Source organism: Zootoca vivipara, chromosome 3, assembly GCF_965207765.1.
Source record: "Zootoca vivipara chromosome 3, rZooViv2.hap1.1, whole genome shotgun sequence".
In the NCBI taxonomy this organism is placed as follows: Eukaryota; Metazoa; Chordata; class Lepidosauria; order Squamata; family Lacertidae; genus Zootoca; species Zootoca vivipara.
The window spans coordinates 65,403,826-65,420,239 of record NC_142586.1 but is presented as its reverse complement, the minus strand read 5'-3'; the positions used below and the strand labels follow the sequence as shown (position 1 = coordinate 65,420,239).

Here is a 16,414-nt window from a genome sequence, read left to right as displayed (position 1 = left end):
TAAGGGGATCTGGCATGACCTGGCAGATAATCCAGTGTACTCTTCTACTTTAAACCTGATGGAACGGGACTAGATGCTACTAGGACCAGGAGCACGCAGGCACTGCTGGATAGGCCACATGTGACAACCTCTCAGCTACTTTTATTGAGAGAAGATCTGTAGGATCTTTGCAGAACTTTGAATCACCCAACATTGCAAATCAGTCATAGCTGAACCTTAGCATCTGCTTGCTCAAAATCATCTGAAAATGGGTCTGCAAACCAATCACTATCTTGCATATTGTTTAACTTTGACAGCCTGAATGATCAAACAAAGCACAAAGCTTCTTGACCCACTCAGCCTCAGAGACAAATGTTATAGTGTCACTTCTCTAGGAAACTGGAAAATGAGGCAACCTTTTAAAAAAAGCATACCAGTATTTAAAACACTTTCAAAAGCTGCACCTGTAACACATCTGTGATTGTCTGACCAAAAACATGCCCTCAATGTTAAGGCTTCATACCTACAAGGGCATACACATCTGGTTAACCTTTATCATCTCTAGGTTAGTCTTAATGTAGCCAACATGTGTGTTATATAAAGTGACACTCATCTAGATGCTTGTAATGTAAAAGGTAAAGGGACCCCTGACCTTACTAGCCAAGGGAGCCGGCGTACAGCTTCCGGGTCATGTGATCAGCATGACAAAGCCGCTTCTGGTGAACCAGAGCAGCACACGGAAATGCCATTTACCTTCCTGCCAGAGCGGTACCTATTTATCTACTTGCACTTTGACGTGCTTTCAAGCTGCTAGGTTGGCAGGAGCTGGGACCGAGCAGCGGGAGCTCACCCGGTCGCGGGGATTCAAACCGCCAGCCTTCTGATTGGCAAGCGCTAGGCTCTGTGGTTTAACCCACAGTGCCACTTGCTTCCCACTGTACAGGATAAAAACCCGAAGTGCATCATCATGAGCTCTTAAGAGCCAGAAGAGATGCAAAAAGGAAAGGTAGCCATGCTGGTTCGTAAGAAGAAGGAAAAGCCCAAAGTTGGTAATCACTTTATAAGGACCAACTAAAAAGCTAAAGGCTTTGTACATGTGGAACATACACTACAGATATGCCGGCACAGAAGAAAAAGAAGGTGTTGGTGGCACCTCCAGCAATAACAACAGCTGAATTGGAGCCAGGCAAAGAATGGAAGGAGGACTACTTAACAGTTGAAGGATGCATAGACTGGGGTAAGCATAAAGATCCATATTCCACATATTCCCTTAGCAGTCAGATGTCAGATGTGCTTCTCTCTCTCTCTCTCTCTCTCTCTCTCTCTCACTCACTCACTCACTCACTCACACACTTCCATGGATTCTGATGCTTGTACCAAGTCTTAGTGACTGTCCACTCACCAACTCTCTCTAAACCCTGTTTAGGGTTTTGCCTGTTCAACCCAACCTCTCTTTCTCTAGAGATTAGCACCCTCCTGTTTACTTTGGAAACCCCTGGTACCACTTGTCATGCTAATAAGATAGATTTGGGTTGGTTTTTTTTAAATGAATTATTCATGGTAAAGTGCAATTAATTCACTCTGTTTCCCTCCCTGCCATTCCTTGGGGAATATTAAGGCTCCCTGCACGTTTTAATGGCTCCTTTCAATCTTCTAGTAACTCATTTTGAACAGAATGAGAAACATTTTGTATCCACCTGTTGCACTGCAACATATTTTTTTAAACCCTTCAAGTGCATTTTTCCTAAAGCACTAAAAGCCTCAGGCAAGCCTAAAGCTTATAGCTCTGGAGGAGGAGAGAAGAACAGAAAGAATTACCAGGTTTCCCCCTTCTTTTCAAATAACGCTGTCTGAGGCACTATGCACACTTTAATTTGGTTTAATCAAAATGAGTAGGATGTCAGCTGATCCACACGTGGGGGTGGGGGAGAAATTTGATTCCTTTTGCATTTAAAGGTGAACCTGCCTAATTTTCAGTCTCTGGCACACTTCGCAAAGCAGCCATCCTTTGAAATTTGCAGTCCTCTGGATTTTGCAGTGCACTTCTCGAGCCAAGCAATATGTATAGAACTTCCTGTGCTGGGGCAAAGTGTGCCTACAAATGCATGTATTACTGAAAATAAGGCTCATAATTGCATTCCATTGGGCCAAACTGCATATAAAAATGCACACAGCAGGAGAAATCCAACTGACATTAGGATGGATTTTCACAAGGTCTTGTTTGCATTTTAAATTGGACCGCTCTGTATATTCTCTGTACATACACAGTATCCTCTGCTTACACTTGGTGTGTTACCTTTGGGCAGTTGCTTATATCAGATAAAAAGGGGGTAAGTATCTCTTGCTGATATCAGTGGCAAGGTCACAAAGTATACCATCACTTCATTCATCTTTCACAATGGATATTAATTCATTCCATGTAAGAAAATGTACTCTACTATCTGCTGGATAATAATTTAAAGAAGCACTATCAGTTCATGCACTAGCACTGGCTTCTTTAAAAAACGAGCATCTGGATCTGATGCACTTCAAAGCAGAATGCTACGCAGAACTAGTCTTCTTTGAAGTACAGCTACAAGCACAGACAAGTTTAGGAACCCAAATCAGTTTCTGAATCTGCTGTACTTGGAAAAATCCCAGTCAGATGTCTTAAAAAAATAATACTCATTTTAGAAAATTGGTGTCTGAATCAGCTGTACTTCAAAGCAGAATGTCTCATACAGCTCCCCCCCCCTTTGAAGTATGACTAATTCAGATGCAGACTTACTTTCTTCTTCTTTTTTAGGGTGAGGGAGCCGAAATTGGCATTCACCTTAGTCATGCTCTGGTCATTCTTTGCTGCTTTGTCATTTTCTTTCTTCTTCAGCCAGTGTGAGAAAGGTGTAGTGTCTGCCATGCTGTAATAATAACCTCAATAATTTAGAACCACAGAATCATATTATTGTAGTTCTGTAAGGACCCCTGAGGCCCCTGCCCCTGCAATGCAGGTATCTCAACTAAAGTATCCATGACAGATGGTCATCCAACCTCTGCTTGAAAATCTCTAAGGAAGGAGGGTCCACCACCATTGAAGGGAGTCTGTTCCACTGTCAAACAGCTCCTAACTGTCAGAAAGTTCTTCCTGATGTTTAGTCAGGAATCTTCTTTCCTCCTGGCATTTAGTACAAGAATCTTCTTTCTTGTAACTTGAATCCATTTGGTTTGGGTTCTACCCTCCAGAGCAGGAGAAAACAAACATGCTCCATCCTCCACATGACAGCCCTTTAGAAATTTGAAGATTGCTATCATATATCCTCTCAGTTCCTTCTTTTCCGTGCTAAACAAACCCAGCTCCTTCAACTATTCCTCATAAGGCTTGGTTTCCAGACCCCTCATCATCTTGGTCACCCTCCTCTACACTTGTCAATATCCTTCTTAAACTGTGGATTAAATTTGTTTATTATAAATTTATTTATTTATATGCTACCATCCATCTGCATGGTGCTTTTCAAAAAACAGATCTGATGGGTCCTTGCTTCCAAGAGCCATATCATCTTAAAAGGCACAGAGGAAGTGGGTGGAGGAAAGGGTAAACAGGTGAAGAATATATTCTATTATACTTTGGCTTAGTTACAATAGGGTGTTGCACCTAGGGGGATATTCCAAAGGCTTCCTGGGAAAGGTGAGTTCTGAAGAGGAAATAAATGAGAGCAGTTGGACAGAGACATTCTTGGAGAAAGCTCCAGGCATAAGGGACAGTGAGGGGGAATGAGCAAAAGATCTTTGGATGGTTGAGCTGGGATGCATCAGGTTATTAGAGCAGAAAAATAGCGGAATGGGGCCATGTCATGGAGGGTTTTGAAGGTAAGTAAAATTAGTTTATGTGGAATCTGGCTGGAGCTATGAGAAATTCTAGACTGCAGGTGGAAGCTCTGCACAGCACCCATTGGATATTTTCCATATATAATATACACACATGGATACGGTAAATATTGCATTACTGTTGGGAAAGAGCCACATCTTGGTGGTAGAGTAGAACACCTGTTTGGCATGCAGAATGTCCCAGGTTGAATCCCCCTGCATTTCTGGTAGGACTGGGAAAAGTTTCCTATCTAAAACCCTGGAGAAGACACTGCCAGTCAGTGTAGACAATGTTGAACTAGACAGACCAGCTTCAATTTATAACACAGCTTCCTAATCTCCAGTGTTTGTAAGGGGTGGGTGGGTGCGGGAAATCTAGGGTGTATTTGAAACCTGTTGTTTGAAACTGGGTTTGTGGGGGCTGGGATTCACTGATTCTAATAAACCTTTCATTTATTCCAAAATAATTTGGACAGAAACTGCCTATTAGATTAGTTTCTCACATCACAAACTATGTCCCCCTTGGAGATCGACATCTGGTAGGAAGTCCTTAATTAGAATATTCCTAGGCTGCTGCTCCAGAGAGCTGATTATGCAGCAAGAGGAAGATACAGAGAATTCAATTTGTATTACAAGGGAGTGAATTGTTGCTAGCACAGAACAGAGACAATCAAGATGGTGTATTGGATTTTGAATGAAAGCTTGTCAGTTCTGTTATTTGTAAGTATCTATTTCATAATCAAGCTGCTGATTCTGATTCATTTTCTGATATTTCAAAGGAACTCTCCACTTTCCCCTAAATGTTTCATTTTTATCATTCACACAACTGATGCTCAAAAGTTTCATTCTGCTTAGAATTGGGTTCTTTTGACAAATGCAACACAATTGTGAGAATTCTTAATTATACAATGCATTAGAAAAGAAAAAGAGAAAAAGAACATAGTAATTGTAATTGATCATCAATATGTTTTCTATTTACTGTAGTTATTGTGGTTGGGAATGAACTTATACCTGTTTATTGACACATTCAACTGGTATGAAGAGGAGGATGCCTATCTTTATACTCGGGTTATGTTGGGTGTAAGTAAAAGTTTGTTAAATGCCCCTTTAACCAGGCTTTCTCTTAGATGTGCTTCTGCATTGTTATATACCCCAAAGTCTCACTGATCTGCATGCCATTCTGCTTTGTGTTTCCCCCCCTGTTTTTTGTAACCAAATTCCCCATAATTTTAAAACCAGCCTAACTGGTTGCTTTTTTAAAAAAAATCCCACTGGATTTGTTTTAGTTTTGCAATTTAGGAGTATACTGCATCCATATCTCATTCATTTTTGTCAGTCATAAACTGGATTAGAAAAAGAACTTATCCATTGTTTCTTGAATCATGTGTCTAAAGTAATGCACCCCTTACCCAAGCAGAACCACTTACTGCAGGGACAACATAATATTTCTGACTACCTAACATGGTATGATTTGTGACATTATACTACTACAGCCTTCCCGATCCGATGCTTTTCAGCTACTTTGTGACTACAACCTCCATCACTCTTGGCCATTGGCCATTATGACTGGGCTGATAGGAATTGTAGTCCAATGATGTCTGGGAGGCACAAGGACCAAAACGTTAAAAGTCTTGTTGCAGCATTAAAATTCCAAATCTTGCCTTCATCCATTTCACACACACAGCAGGTCGCTTCACCCTGCTGTATGGCAGAATTGCCCTCCCTGGCTGTAAAGCTGTGAAACATAATCAAATGGTAATTTGTCAGCTTTGGGGGACTAAAACATTTCTTGTATTTTTAATCATTTCATATGTGTAACACCTTTTGTCATTTTGTGTCTAGTCCACGCTTGCCTGGGCAAGAGCTTCTGCCACCTGCCTCAACTTTAACTGCCTGCTAATCCTCTTACCAGTTAGTAGAAACCTGGTTTCATTCTTAAGGGGAACAAGTTTCGTAAGTACTTTTTTCCCTATTGCACAAGTATTACCTTTTAAACGAACATTGAAAAGGTTCACTGATAATGTTCTAGTTTCAAACCTGTGTGCTTATAAATGCACATTTAAAAGAAACTGATAAACTGTAGCATTTGACTGCTAGTGGATTTAGGAGTGTATTTTTCCATAGACTCATCACAGTGTTGCAAATATAGCTATAATATTTCAATAATAATAATGATAATAATAATAATTTTATTATTTATATCTCGCCCATCTGGCTGGGTTTCCCCAGCCACTCAGGGCGGCTTCCAACAGAATATTAAAATACAATAGTCCACCAAACATTAAAAACTTCCCTAAACAGGGCTGCCTTCAGATGTCTCCTAAAAGACTGGTAGTTGTTTTTCTCTTTGACATCTGGTGGGAGGGCGTTCCACAGGGCGGGTGCCACTACCCAGAAGGCCCTCTGCCTGGTTCCCTGTAACTTGGCTTCTCACAGTGAGGGAACCGCCAGAAGGCCCTTGGCGCTGGACCTCAGTGGGGGTGGAGATGCTCCTTCAGATATACTGGACCGAGGCCGTTTAGGGCTTTAAAGGTCATTCATTCATTTTATTTGGGCACTTCACAGCATAAAAATACAAGATGAAAACAGAAAATACATAATAAAAACAAAAACAAAAGTTTATCATTCCTGGATTGAGCCTAGGTGACTTAGACTCATTCACTCTCTCTTCCTTTCTCTTCAGCTAATATAGCTGCAGGGAGGACATTGGAAGCTTTTGCTACTATTTTTTATTTTATTTTTACCACCAGTTGTTTAGCATTCAAATAGGACAAGCTTCAAATAGCTTTAACTATGGTTTACTTAAAGGAGCCTACTTCAGTTATTGGTTAACTTGAGTTTTGCATCTCGAAATTCTCCAGCCTAATTTTGAGCAAGGAAATGAGGGGGACCATGCCATTCATCTTCTCCAAGGTGTGCAGAAACTCTGTAACAGTTTTTCTGGAGTGTAGCTCACCATTATCCATGACAGCCACACCACCTCCTTTTTCCCTAAGGGTTTTCAATCATTCTTGTAATGATAAACCATAGTTTTTTATTGTAGGAGTGAGCATAGGTGAATCTTGGAATCGCCTCTCACCTTTTGGACAAAGTTGTTGAGCTTTGTTTTATGGGTTGTTGTATGTCCAGATTTTCCCGGACATTAAAGTGAACATTAAAGTGAACATTGCTTCCTGCTGCAGTATTCCAGCTATGTTCAGTAAATTCTGGACTAGATAAACTATACTTTATAATTATGTTTGTATGCAATTTCAAGTTCATAAAAATGATTTAAGATGCGTATCTTTCCCCCCTTTTCATCAAGTGTTGTGGAGGAGTCCTGAGGAGACAACTTGACAAAAGTGTCACATTTCACAAGACTATTGCATATGGAGTAGCTGTGAATGCAAGTAAAAATTTTTTTAACTTAATGCTTACAATGTTGGCTTCCTTGTTTTGTCTGGATTGATATGAATTTGGAGTGCTAATCATGCAGTCTTAATGCAGGGAGATCCAATGTGGAACTGGCCTATGTGGGGACACTGAGGGCAGGGAGGGCTTATATGTGTGGCCTGGCCCTGCTTTTAGTCACACATTTTCAACCAAATGCCTGAATATTTGGAATTCAGGTGTGAGCAAACAAAATAAAAAATATATTGGCGGGTGGGAATCTCTGAAGAACTCAACTTTCTACCCTTGGTATCCAGAGACACTCTCAGTGTTCTCAAATATATGTCTCCTCAGAATCTATTGTTTTCAATGAAACTTACTCCCAAGTAAGAGTACATTTTCCCTTTTCCCTGATAGCAACACCTTCTGCTGTGATGGAGACCAGTTCTGTTATTTCGGGGCTGGCTTGCTGAGGGAATGGATAAATGCAGTTTTTTTGGGGGGGAAAGGTATCATTTATGGTACCCCCTAATATTGATTTGCAATTCTTACATATTTTAGTAGCAGGTGAGATTCAGTTTCCTTTATTTCTATCTAGTCATCAGTTCATTACAAAACAAAGGTTTAACAGAATGAAAGTAACGCAAGGTAACATTGACTGAAGTTTAACTTAGATCCACCGAAACCCTACAGCATAGACAAGCTTCAAATGTCAACTAAGGCTTACTCAGAGTAGACCCACTGAAAGTAATGATCGTGACTCAGTTAGGTCCATTCTCTTCAATGGGTCTGCGCTTAGTAAAACTTAGTTGAATGCTACGCTGATTTTTCCTGGCATAGCACTACCCTGCCCCTTTAAAAAGAAAGAAAGAAAATGGCCCTTTTTAAACAAATATCAAAATGCAATATTAAATTGAAATAAAAATGAGATGAAACAAAATGAATCCATGCAAATCCAAATACAATTATGTAAAACCTAAATGGATAAAAGCATAAAACAAGACTTAAAATTCTGAATCTTCCCTGGCAGGAGACAGCATTCTCTCAAGAAAATTCTCCTCTCATTAGTTACTACAAAATGTGCAGTCTTCACAGGAGGCTCGAGCATTTGCTATTCTCCAAACCATTCCAGTTTTCTACAAAGTTTTCTGCAGCTTTCTTTACTACATGGAAGGAGCAACACAGATCCTTTGTTATGCAAAATGTATGCCTTTAACCATTTAATTGCTGGGTCACAGGGCTTACCCCAGGAGTTGGCAACCTAAGGCCCAATCGACTTCTCAATCTGGCCCACGGATGCTCCGGGAATCAGTGTGTTTTTACATGAGTAGAATGTGTCCTTTTATTTAGAATGCATCTCTGGGTTATTTGTGGGGCCTGCCTGGTGTTTTTACATGAGTAGAATGTGTGCTTTTATTTCAAATGCATCTCTGGGTTATTTGTGGGGCATAGGAATTCATTCATTTTTTTTTTCTTTTCAAAATATAGTCTGGCCCACCACATGGCCTGTGGGACGGTGGACTGGCCCACAGCTGGAAAAGGTTGCTGACCCCTGGCTTACCCTTTTAAACAGGAGGATCTTACGGATAGGAGTGCCAAAGACCAAACACACCCCTATATGCTGCAATCAATTATTTAGTCAATAACTGTCCGCTGGCTGGATTTAGAAGGCGATTGGGCCAGATCTGGCCCCCAGGCCTTAGTTTGCCTACCCATGGTCTAAACATTATCCCTATCCATTCATATTTACTCAAGCAGACCTCCTCAAATGGCCAATCTGAGCAGAGCTGCTGAAGAGGTCAGAGTCTGGCTGATGCACTCCGACCTCTGGACTTGTCCTCTTGATCTCCAACATCCTAGGTGCACAAGTCCTTGCTTTATACTTTCCAGTTTTCGTCAAGCATGACGAAAGTTAAGAGTGAGTAGCATTTGAGCTCATTTGATCTGGGGTCATCAGGGTAGTTTCCCAGACCTTCGTATGTTGTGCCATCATATGCTGTTTTTCAGACAGACAGGTTCCCACTCCCTGATCTTTTGAACTTTCAGGAGTCCTAAGACAATCAGAACGCAGCCTTCTTCCTGATCTTTTAACCTTAGGTCTCACATATTGGAAATAGCCATAGATTTTCAAATTTTTACTTGCTTTTAGCTGTTCGTGGTGTGCATTTTTGGCTTTCCTTCCTCCAGCAGATGTTCCCAAATGTCCTCCATAGTTCCCACCACCAATTCGGCACTCAGATCTATTCTTTATCATCAGCCATTGAATAAATAAACATTCTCCCATACATTCACTAAACACCCCCCCCCCCATTTTTTAAGACATATATTACATTCTTTGATATACAGGCAACTCCCTGCTTGCACACATTCATCTCACATACAACCGTGTATATGTGTGGTGTTGGGAAATAAATAATTCAATTTAAACTGCAAAAAAGGCGTGAAACAGGCAAAAACAGCCCCCAAAGAGCACAAAAACTGCAAAAATGGTGTGAAAAGAGTGTTGGGGGGAGACTAGGAAGTGCTGCTGGTTTTTAAAAGAATTTTTCATGAGGTTCCAGAGGTTTAGAGGGTGTTTACAGGCTTTTTAGATGCTGTTCCCCACTATACATGATTTCACGTTATGTGCGGTACCTGCGATTGTAACCCTCGTGTAAGTGTGAAGTCACCTGTACCCAACCATCAACTTAGATTCATTCCTTCTGCATACAATGCAGATCCAATGCAAAAGGGATGAGTCTAAATAAAAGGACCAGCGGCTCAAGAGTTCTGCCCAACAGCTGTTGATACTCCCTTGCCTTCAAGAAGGACTGTGGAAGGGCTCCAAGATGGCACACTTCCCACCAGGATCAGTCAGCTGGATTTTTGTTCTGCTCAAAACCTCAAAAGAGCATGGAATGCAGAACACATTGCAGTGCTGTGTGAAGATATCTTTCTCTATCAGCCCAGCAACATACCAGTTTTCTTTCATCATAAGAATGGATTCCTGAAGAATGCACAATTTTCCCTTTTAATTAACAAGTCATTCCAGGAATAGAATTGGATTAATTGATCTTGTTTTAGTTTCCTCAAGGTAGCAAACTAAAGGTGCATTAACTCCCAATACAAATAGCAGCTTCAGGACAGAGATTTTCCTCCCAGCTGATATGGGCTTGACTGGGTCTGAAAAGAGCTACTTTGGCACACATTGGGCTTCTTCCACAAAGATGGGGAAACTACCCAGTCATGTTTCTCATTCCTATGGAGGAAAACGCTACACATGTAGATGGGGCTCCCTTTAAACCTGGCATCCCCAAACTGCGGCCCTCCAGATGTTTTGGACTACAACTCCCATGATCCCTAGCTAACAGGACCAGTGGTCAGAGAAGATGGGAATTGTAGTCCAAAACATTTGGAGGGCCGAAGTTTGGGGATGCCTGCTTTAGACAGAGCTGCTTATGTGATGCATGGGAAACATTGTTGTTGAGAAGTTGGGATTTCCCCCTAGTTTTTACACACATTTCTTGTCCACAGATACTGCTCAGGGCTTCTGCCTTGGTAGGAATGGAACAGGGATTTTTATCTAACTATGTATGTATGCATGCATTTATGATAAGACATGAAAGCTATTAATGGACTAGGAAGAATTTGCAGGATGGTGGGGATCACAGTATAGGAGAGGTGTAAATAATGGGAGGCATTGGCAATCTATGCAGGTTAAGACTGATGGTTGTTAAATTCTGAGCACGGTAACTGAAATTAATAAATGTGAGAGTAAGAGATGCTTCTAAATGTTTAAGATAGTTTTAAACATTTTAAAAAATATGTTTTTGTATTATTTTAAATTGTACTATTTTAACATTTTGATGAATAGAAAAGAATCCATATAATACAAGTCGGGAAACTGGTTGTAATGGGTATGCTTAAGTACTTAATTAAAAGGTGACTAACTTCAGTGAACTATTATCCCAGACAGGCATGCAGAAAGACAGAGAAGTGGCTTTTACTCTCTTGAATAAGTATTTGCATCAGTTCAATAAGAGCTGTATATGCTTCGCTGAGAACAAACACAGATTAGCCAAATGTATCAAGACATCTCTCTTGTTTGGCTCTTTCTCTACATGCTGAACTGATGGATAATGACCTGTAATTGCAGCTCATTTACTAACCCCCTCTCCATAAAACAATCCAGCAATGAGATAGATGGAAAATTATAGACTAGCGTGCAACAAAGTAATAATAGCACATATGAACTACTTATGTATGATCATAGACTTGGATTTATAGCCTGCTCTTCCATAGCTGCTGACGTGTGATGGGCATGTTTTGAATGTAAGAGATGCTCTATACACTACAATGGGCGTAAGCACACATTTCTCCACAGTGCAAAAAAGTGGGGGCCTATGCATCTTCCACACAAAAAGGCTTCAATGTAAACTGAACAGCACGTTGCCTACAAGGGCAGCCTCATTCATAGTAGTGGGAAAGACAATGCTGTGGGCTCATTCCTCTGCAATCCCGCAGAAGTGAATAGGACAACAACTCTGGTGTTTTGAACCTATGCGGATGAAACCAGCCCTCCTGCATGTATTCACAGAGAGAGCCAGTGTGCTGTAGTGGTTAAGAGTGGTAGACTTGTAATCTGGGGAACCGGGTCTCCGCTCCTCCACATGCAGCTGCTGGGTGACCTTGGGCTAGTCAGACTTCTTTGAAGTCTCTCAGCCCCATTCACCTCACAGAGAGAGTGTTGTGGGGATGAAGGGAAAGGAGAATGTTACCCCCTTTGAGCCTCCTTAGGGTAGTGATAAAGCGGGATATCAAACCCAAACTACTACTCTTCTTCTTCTTCTTCTTCTTCTTCTTCTTCTTCTTCTTCTTCTTCTTCTTCTTCTTCTTCTTCTTTTTAAGATTAAAATAAAGTTTATTGGATTTCAAATTAAAAAGCACTCACAATCACACTAAAGAAACAATAATATAAAAATAATGGTATACTAAACAAAATCACAAATGATTTTGTGATTTTGATTTTGTGATTCTTCTTCTTCTTCCTCCTCTTCCTCTTCACCACAGGTTTTATATGATAAGGAGCACTGCAGAAAAAGTGGAAAGATAAAAATGAGAGAGGCTGAACCACCCCATGTTTGAATGTTATGTATCACATATGAACTGAAGCAGTTTTATATTATATTATTTTATAGTATAAGTATGTATTCAGGGATAATAATGTATCAACCTTTCATGGTTTATATTTTGACATTCTTTCTCTTTCTCTCTTTCTCTCTCTCTCTCTCTTTCTCTCTCTTTCTCTCTCTTTCTTTCTCTCTCTCTCTCTCTCACACACACACACGAGAGAGAGAGAGAGAGAGAGAGAGAGAGAGAGAGAGAGAGAGAGAAAATTGAATACAAAAGGTAAACCAAGCTATGTTCTCAAGCACATAACTCATTACCTGACCATTGTTGGAAAAATATTTGTCATCACCATCATCAAGGCTGCCCAGCTCTATTCTGGGAATACATGTTTAGCCATCCATTGTTTACCCAATGACTCATCCATGAAATGAGGATCTATTTGCTTCCAATATTTCATATTATGGTCCTCACTAAATATCTCTTTCTTTTCAAAGCCATTCACATCATTGCACATTTGATCAACATAGAGCGATACCATCTTAGCCAGTCCAAGCAAGCAGGAGAGTTAAACCGTAAACTGTCGGGCATTGGCAAGAGCCCTAATGAATCCTACTTGAACCCAATCAGGAACTATGACATGGTAAGTTGGCATTTTAGAGATTGGCTGGTGTTTGTCATTGGACTGCTTCCCCTACCTTGAAAATGTGTGTTCTCTCTCTCTCTCTCTCTCTCTCTCTCTCTCTCTCTCACACACACACACACACACACACACACACAATAGAAACAATAGAAGCAAAAAGTCTTCAAATGTTTAGTGTCTTCAAAAGTCTGCACAAGCACACTTTATTTTGAAAGAAGAACGTGGCACCACGTGTATAACTCATTATTGCCTAACACCCGCCTTTTGGAAAGTTACAGCTAGATTAATCTGCATGAGTTTCATTCTTACCCAGGCATCTCCAAACTTCGGCCCTCCAGATGTTTTGGACTACAATTCCCATCTTCCCCGACCACTGGTATTGTTAGGTAGGGATCATGGGAGCTGTAGGCCAAAACACCTGGAGGGCCACAGATTGGGGGTGCCTGTTCTTACCTTTCTGTTTCATTGAATCTTGCTCTATTTCATTCCCTCCAGTGTAGCAAAACAGCTACCTCTTAGGTCATATCATTTCCTGTAATCCTTTCACAGAAGCAAACAAATTGCAGCTAATATTATTTATACCACTTTCCAGCACAAACCTAAGTTTTAATAATCAGTGCCATTAGGTTGCATCCAATGCTAGTTCTACCCATTGAAAATAACAGACATAACTAACTTAGGCCCATTAATTTCAGTGGGTCTGCTCTGAGTAGACCCTACTACTCTAAGAGTCTACTCTTAGAAACAACCCAGTATGTCTGATTAAAAAAACTCAAATCTTTCATGTGTTTATTTTTATGCTGAAGCTACATTTATTCATTTGTCCTATAAAAACACTTTGTTATTTCTCCCCCCCCCCAAAAAATAAAATAAAAAGAATACAACTGAAATACTAGCAACCACTGCTGGAATGACAGGTCTCCTGATCACTGTGTCATTAATTCTGATCATGACTTCATCTACAGAGATCATCACAAGGTCCTTCTATGAGGTGTTCTGGTATACTCATCACCTGTTTGTTGTTTTCTTCATTGGTTTGGTTATTCATGGGATGGGGTGAGTATCAGCATACATCAATATGACTTAATGTCATCATCAGAAGTCATCATTTGTGTGTTGCTTTCCTACCAGATTGTGCCCAAAGTTACATCACCCATATTATAAATTTATGCAAGGTGGCTAGCGGATCACTTGGAGGGCAGCATAGAAACAGCCTCAGAGGCCAACACTCCTGCTTCCTGCTGTAACCTGCCCACAAATTTCCCCAGCCTGCTGCCATCAGGAATGACTGATACAGTGGGGTAGTACTACACTGCCACTTCCCAGAATGAAGCAGGGCAAGAGTGAAGCTGAGGCTGCCTGGTTTGCTGGGGGAAGCACTGGATTGGCTGCACTAGTGTGCCTGAACAGCCCTGACCTCATTGCTGCCCAGCTTTTCCCCAGAACATTGTCTAAGCAAGCAGCAAAGATCCCACTGTTGGCACTGCCCCATTGTGATGGACACTGCTGACCACCACTGTGTTATTCCATGTGTGCTAAAAGAAAGGCTCGTGAGATTTTTAATTCACAGAGCGACTTTTTCGTGGCAATGCAAGTGAAAAGGAAATGTCAAAGACCATTTTTTTATTCAGCTCTAGCTTTATAATGCTTTTCTTTTTCTGTTTAGTCAGCTCATCCGTGGCCAGACCCCTCAGAGTTTGTTGCTGCACAATGTCACTTACTGCAAAGAACATTATTTGGAGTGGGAAACATCAGGTCAATGTCCTTTGCCACAGTTCTCTGGCAATGACCCTGTGGTAAGAATGACTCTTGCTTCTTGCCTCATTCTAGGCCCTTTCGGATGTCCTGCTGTTCAGTCAGATTCTTTTTTTTAAGTGATATTGTTACTTTGCTGTTTCTTAGAGGGTGATTGCACTTCTTCCAATCCACTCAAAGGAGGGAATTGCTCAGAATCTGAGTTTTCCGAACTTGGGTCTCTAGTTGTTTTGGGACTACAACTCCCATCATCCCTAGCTACCAGGACCAGTTGTCAGGGATGATGGGAACTGTAGTCCAAAAGCAGCTGAAGATCTCTAAGTTTGGGAAAACCTGGTTCAGATTGAGAAATGTTCCGTGTCTTATGCTCCCTCATTCCACCAAGCAGTAAATGTTGGAGTTATGAACATGCACCCAAATTATTGATACCCCTTTCACTGTTGGTTGTTGTTGTTGTTGTTGTTTTGCATATAACATGTGATATTATATAATTCTGACCCTGTGGGAGATTAGGAGAACAGACAGCAGGAACTACTTGGTTTACTGAGTCAGTCTGAGCTGTCCATCATTTTAGAGACTGCATTGACAGGCCTCCTGTCAGAAAAAAAGTGGGGAAATGCCATGAAAATTGCTCAAACCACCACCACCTTGCCACATATAAAAGTGAGAAACTGCACAAAGCACCTTCCACACAATGAAAATATTGTGGAACTATTTAAGATATTTCAGAATAAGTCAGCTATAGGGCTACACAAAACACATCTGGAAGAGCCCCAAGAGTGTTGCTCTGTTTACAAGGCTGTAGAAAAACAAGAGTGCCTCCTGTATAAAATGAATCACAGTGGCACCTGTTTAAAAATCCCAATTAATTTGCTTGACCGTCTTTGCCAATAATGCCTTCCAAGCTGTTAGATGATTTCATTATGTGTCATATTGTGCCTATAATGCTCTGATTAGAATAAGGTTGCCATCCTGACCACCCAGTGCAAAGAACAATATTTTATGTCGAGGCTTTAAAAAAAAATACAAAATGAGAAAACAATAGTAAGCTGTCTAAGAGTTTGAAATCTTGTTCAAAAACAAACTCTCCAAAGAATGCAAATCCACAGGGGGTAATTAAGTAACCATCATGTGCATGCTTGTCACATGCCTGAGTGACAAAAATCTAACATTTATTAAGATATTTTTAGGCTACTATTCACAAAAGATTAGGATTGTGCAGAAAGAAAGCAGGAATAAAATTACCATGTTAAAATACAATGGGAAAAAATACATCAATAACTTAGGAGGATTGTAATGACTGACCTAGATTGGTTCCCACATAAAACTATTATTTGCTACTACCCTGCACGCATATTAATGTATCTCTAAAAACTTAGTGTCTCCATAGAAATAAATACTGTGAATAAAGACAGCAGTTGTCTTGCAATACCATGCACTGAAACTAATGCGCATAACATCCGTGAGGCACGTCTCCTTCCCTGCACACCCAAAGGAATGTACTCAAGGTTGGGGAAGGGCTGTGACAGTGGTAGGGCACCTGTTCTACATGGTTAAAGTCCCAGGGGTAACCTCCAGCATCGCTAGGTATGACTGGGAGAGATCCCTGCTTGGAATTCTGGAGAGCTTCTTAGTCATTGTAGACTAAGGTTACCAGACTTGCAGACTAAGGTTTCAATTAATCCAGGGACACTTAAACAAACAAACAAACAAACAAACAAA

General features: G+C 40.7%; 1 protein-coding gene across 1 annotated transcript in view; it reads left to right on the top strand.

Annotated features, from left to right (window-relative positions):
• The first annotated feature begins 4,416 nt into the window (after positions 1-4,416).
• The window catches only part of NOX3 (NADPH oxidase 3), a 29,823-nt gene continuing 17,825 nt past the window's right edge, over positions 4,417-16,414 (top strand). The window contains exons 1-7 of the mRNA XM_035110657.3: positions 4,417-4,539; positions 4,804-4,899; positions 5,662-5,772; positions 7,124-7,208; positions 12,792-12,937; positions 13,815-13,993; positions 14,604-14,733. Coding sequence (XP_034966548.1) covers positions 4,495-4,539; positions 4,804-4,899; positions 5,662-5,772; positions 7,124-7,208; positions 12,792-12,937; positions 13,815-13,993; positions 14,604-14,733 — 792 coding nt within the window. The 5' untranslated portion in view covers positions 4,417-4,494. The remainder of the gene's footprint in view (positions 4,540-4,803; positions 4,900-5,661; positions 5,773-7,123; positions 7,209-12,791; positions 12,938-13,814; positions 13,994-14,603; positions 14,734-16,414) is intronic.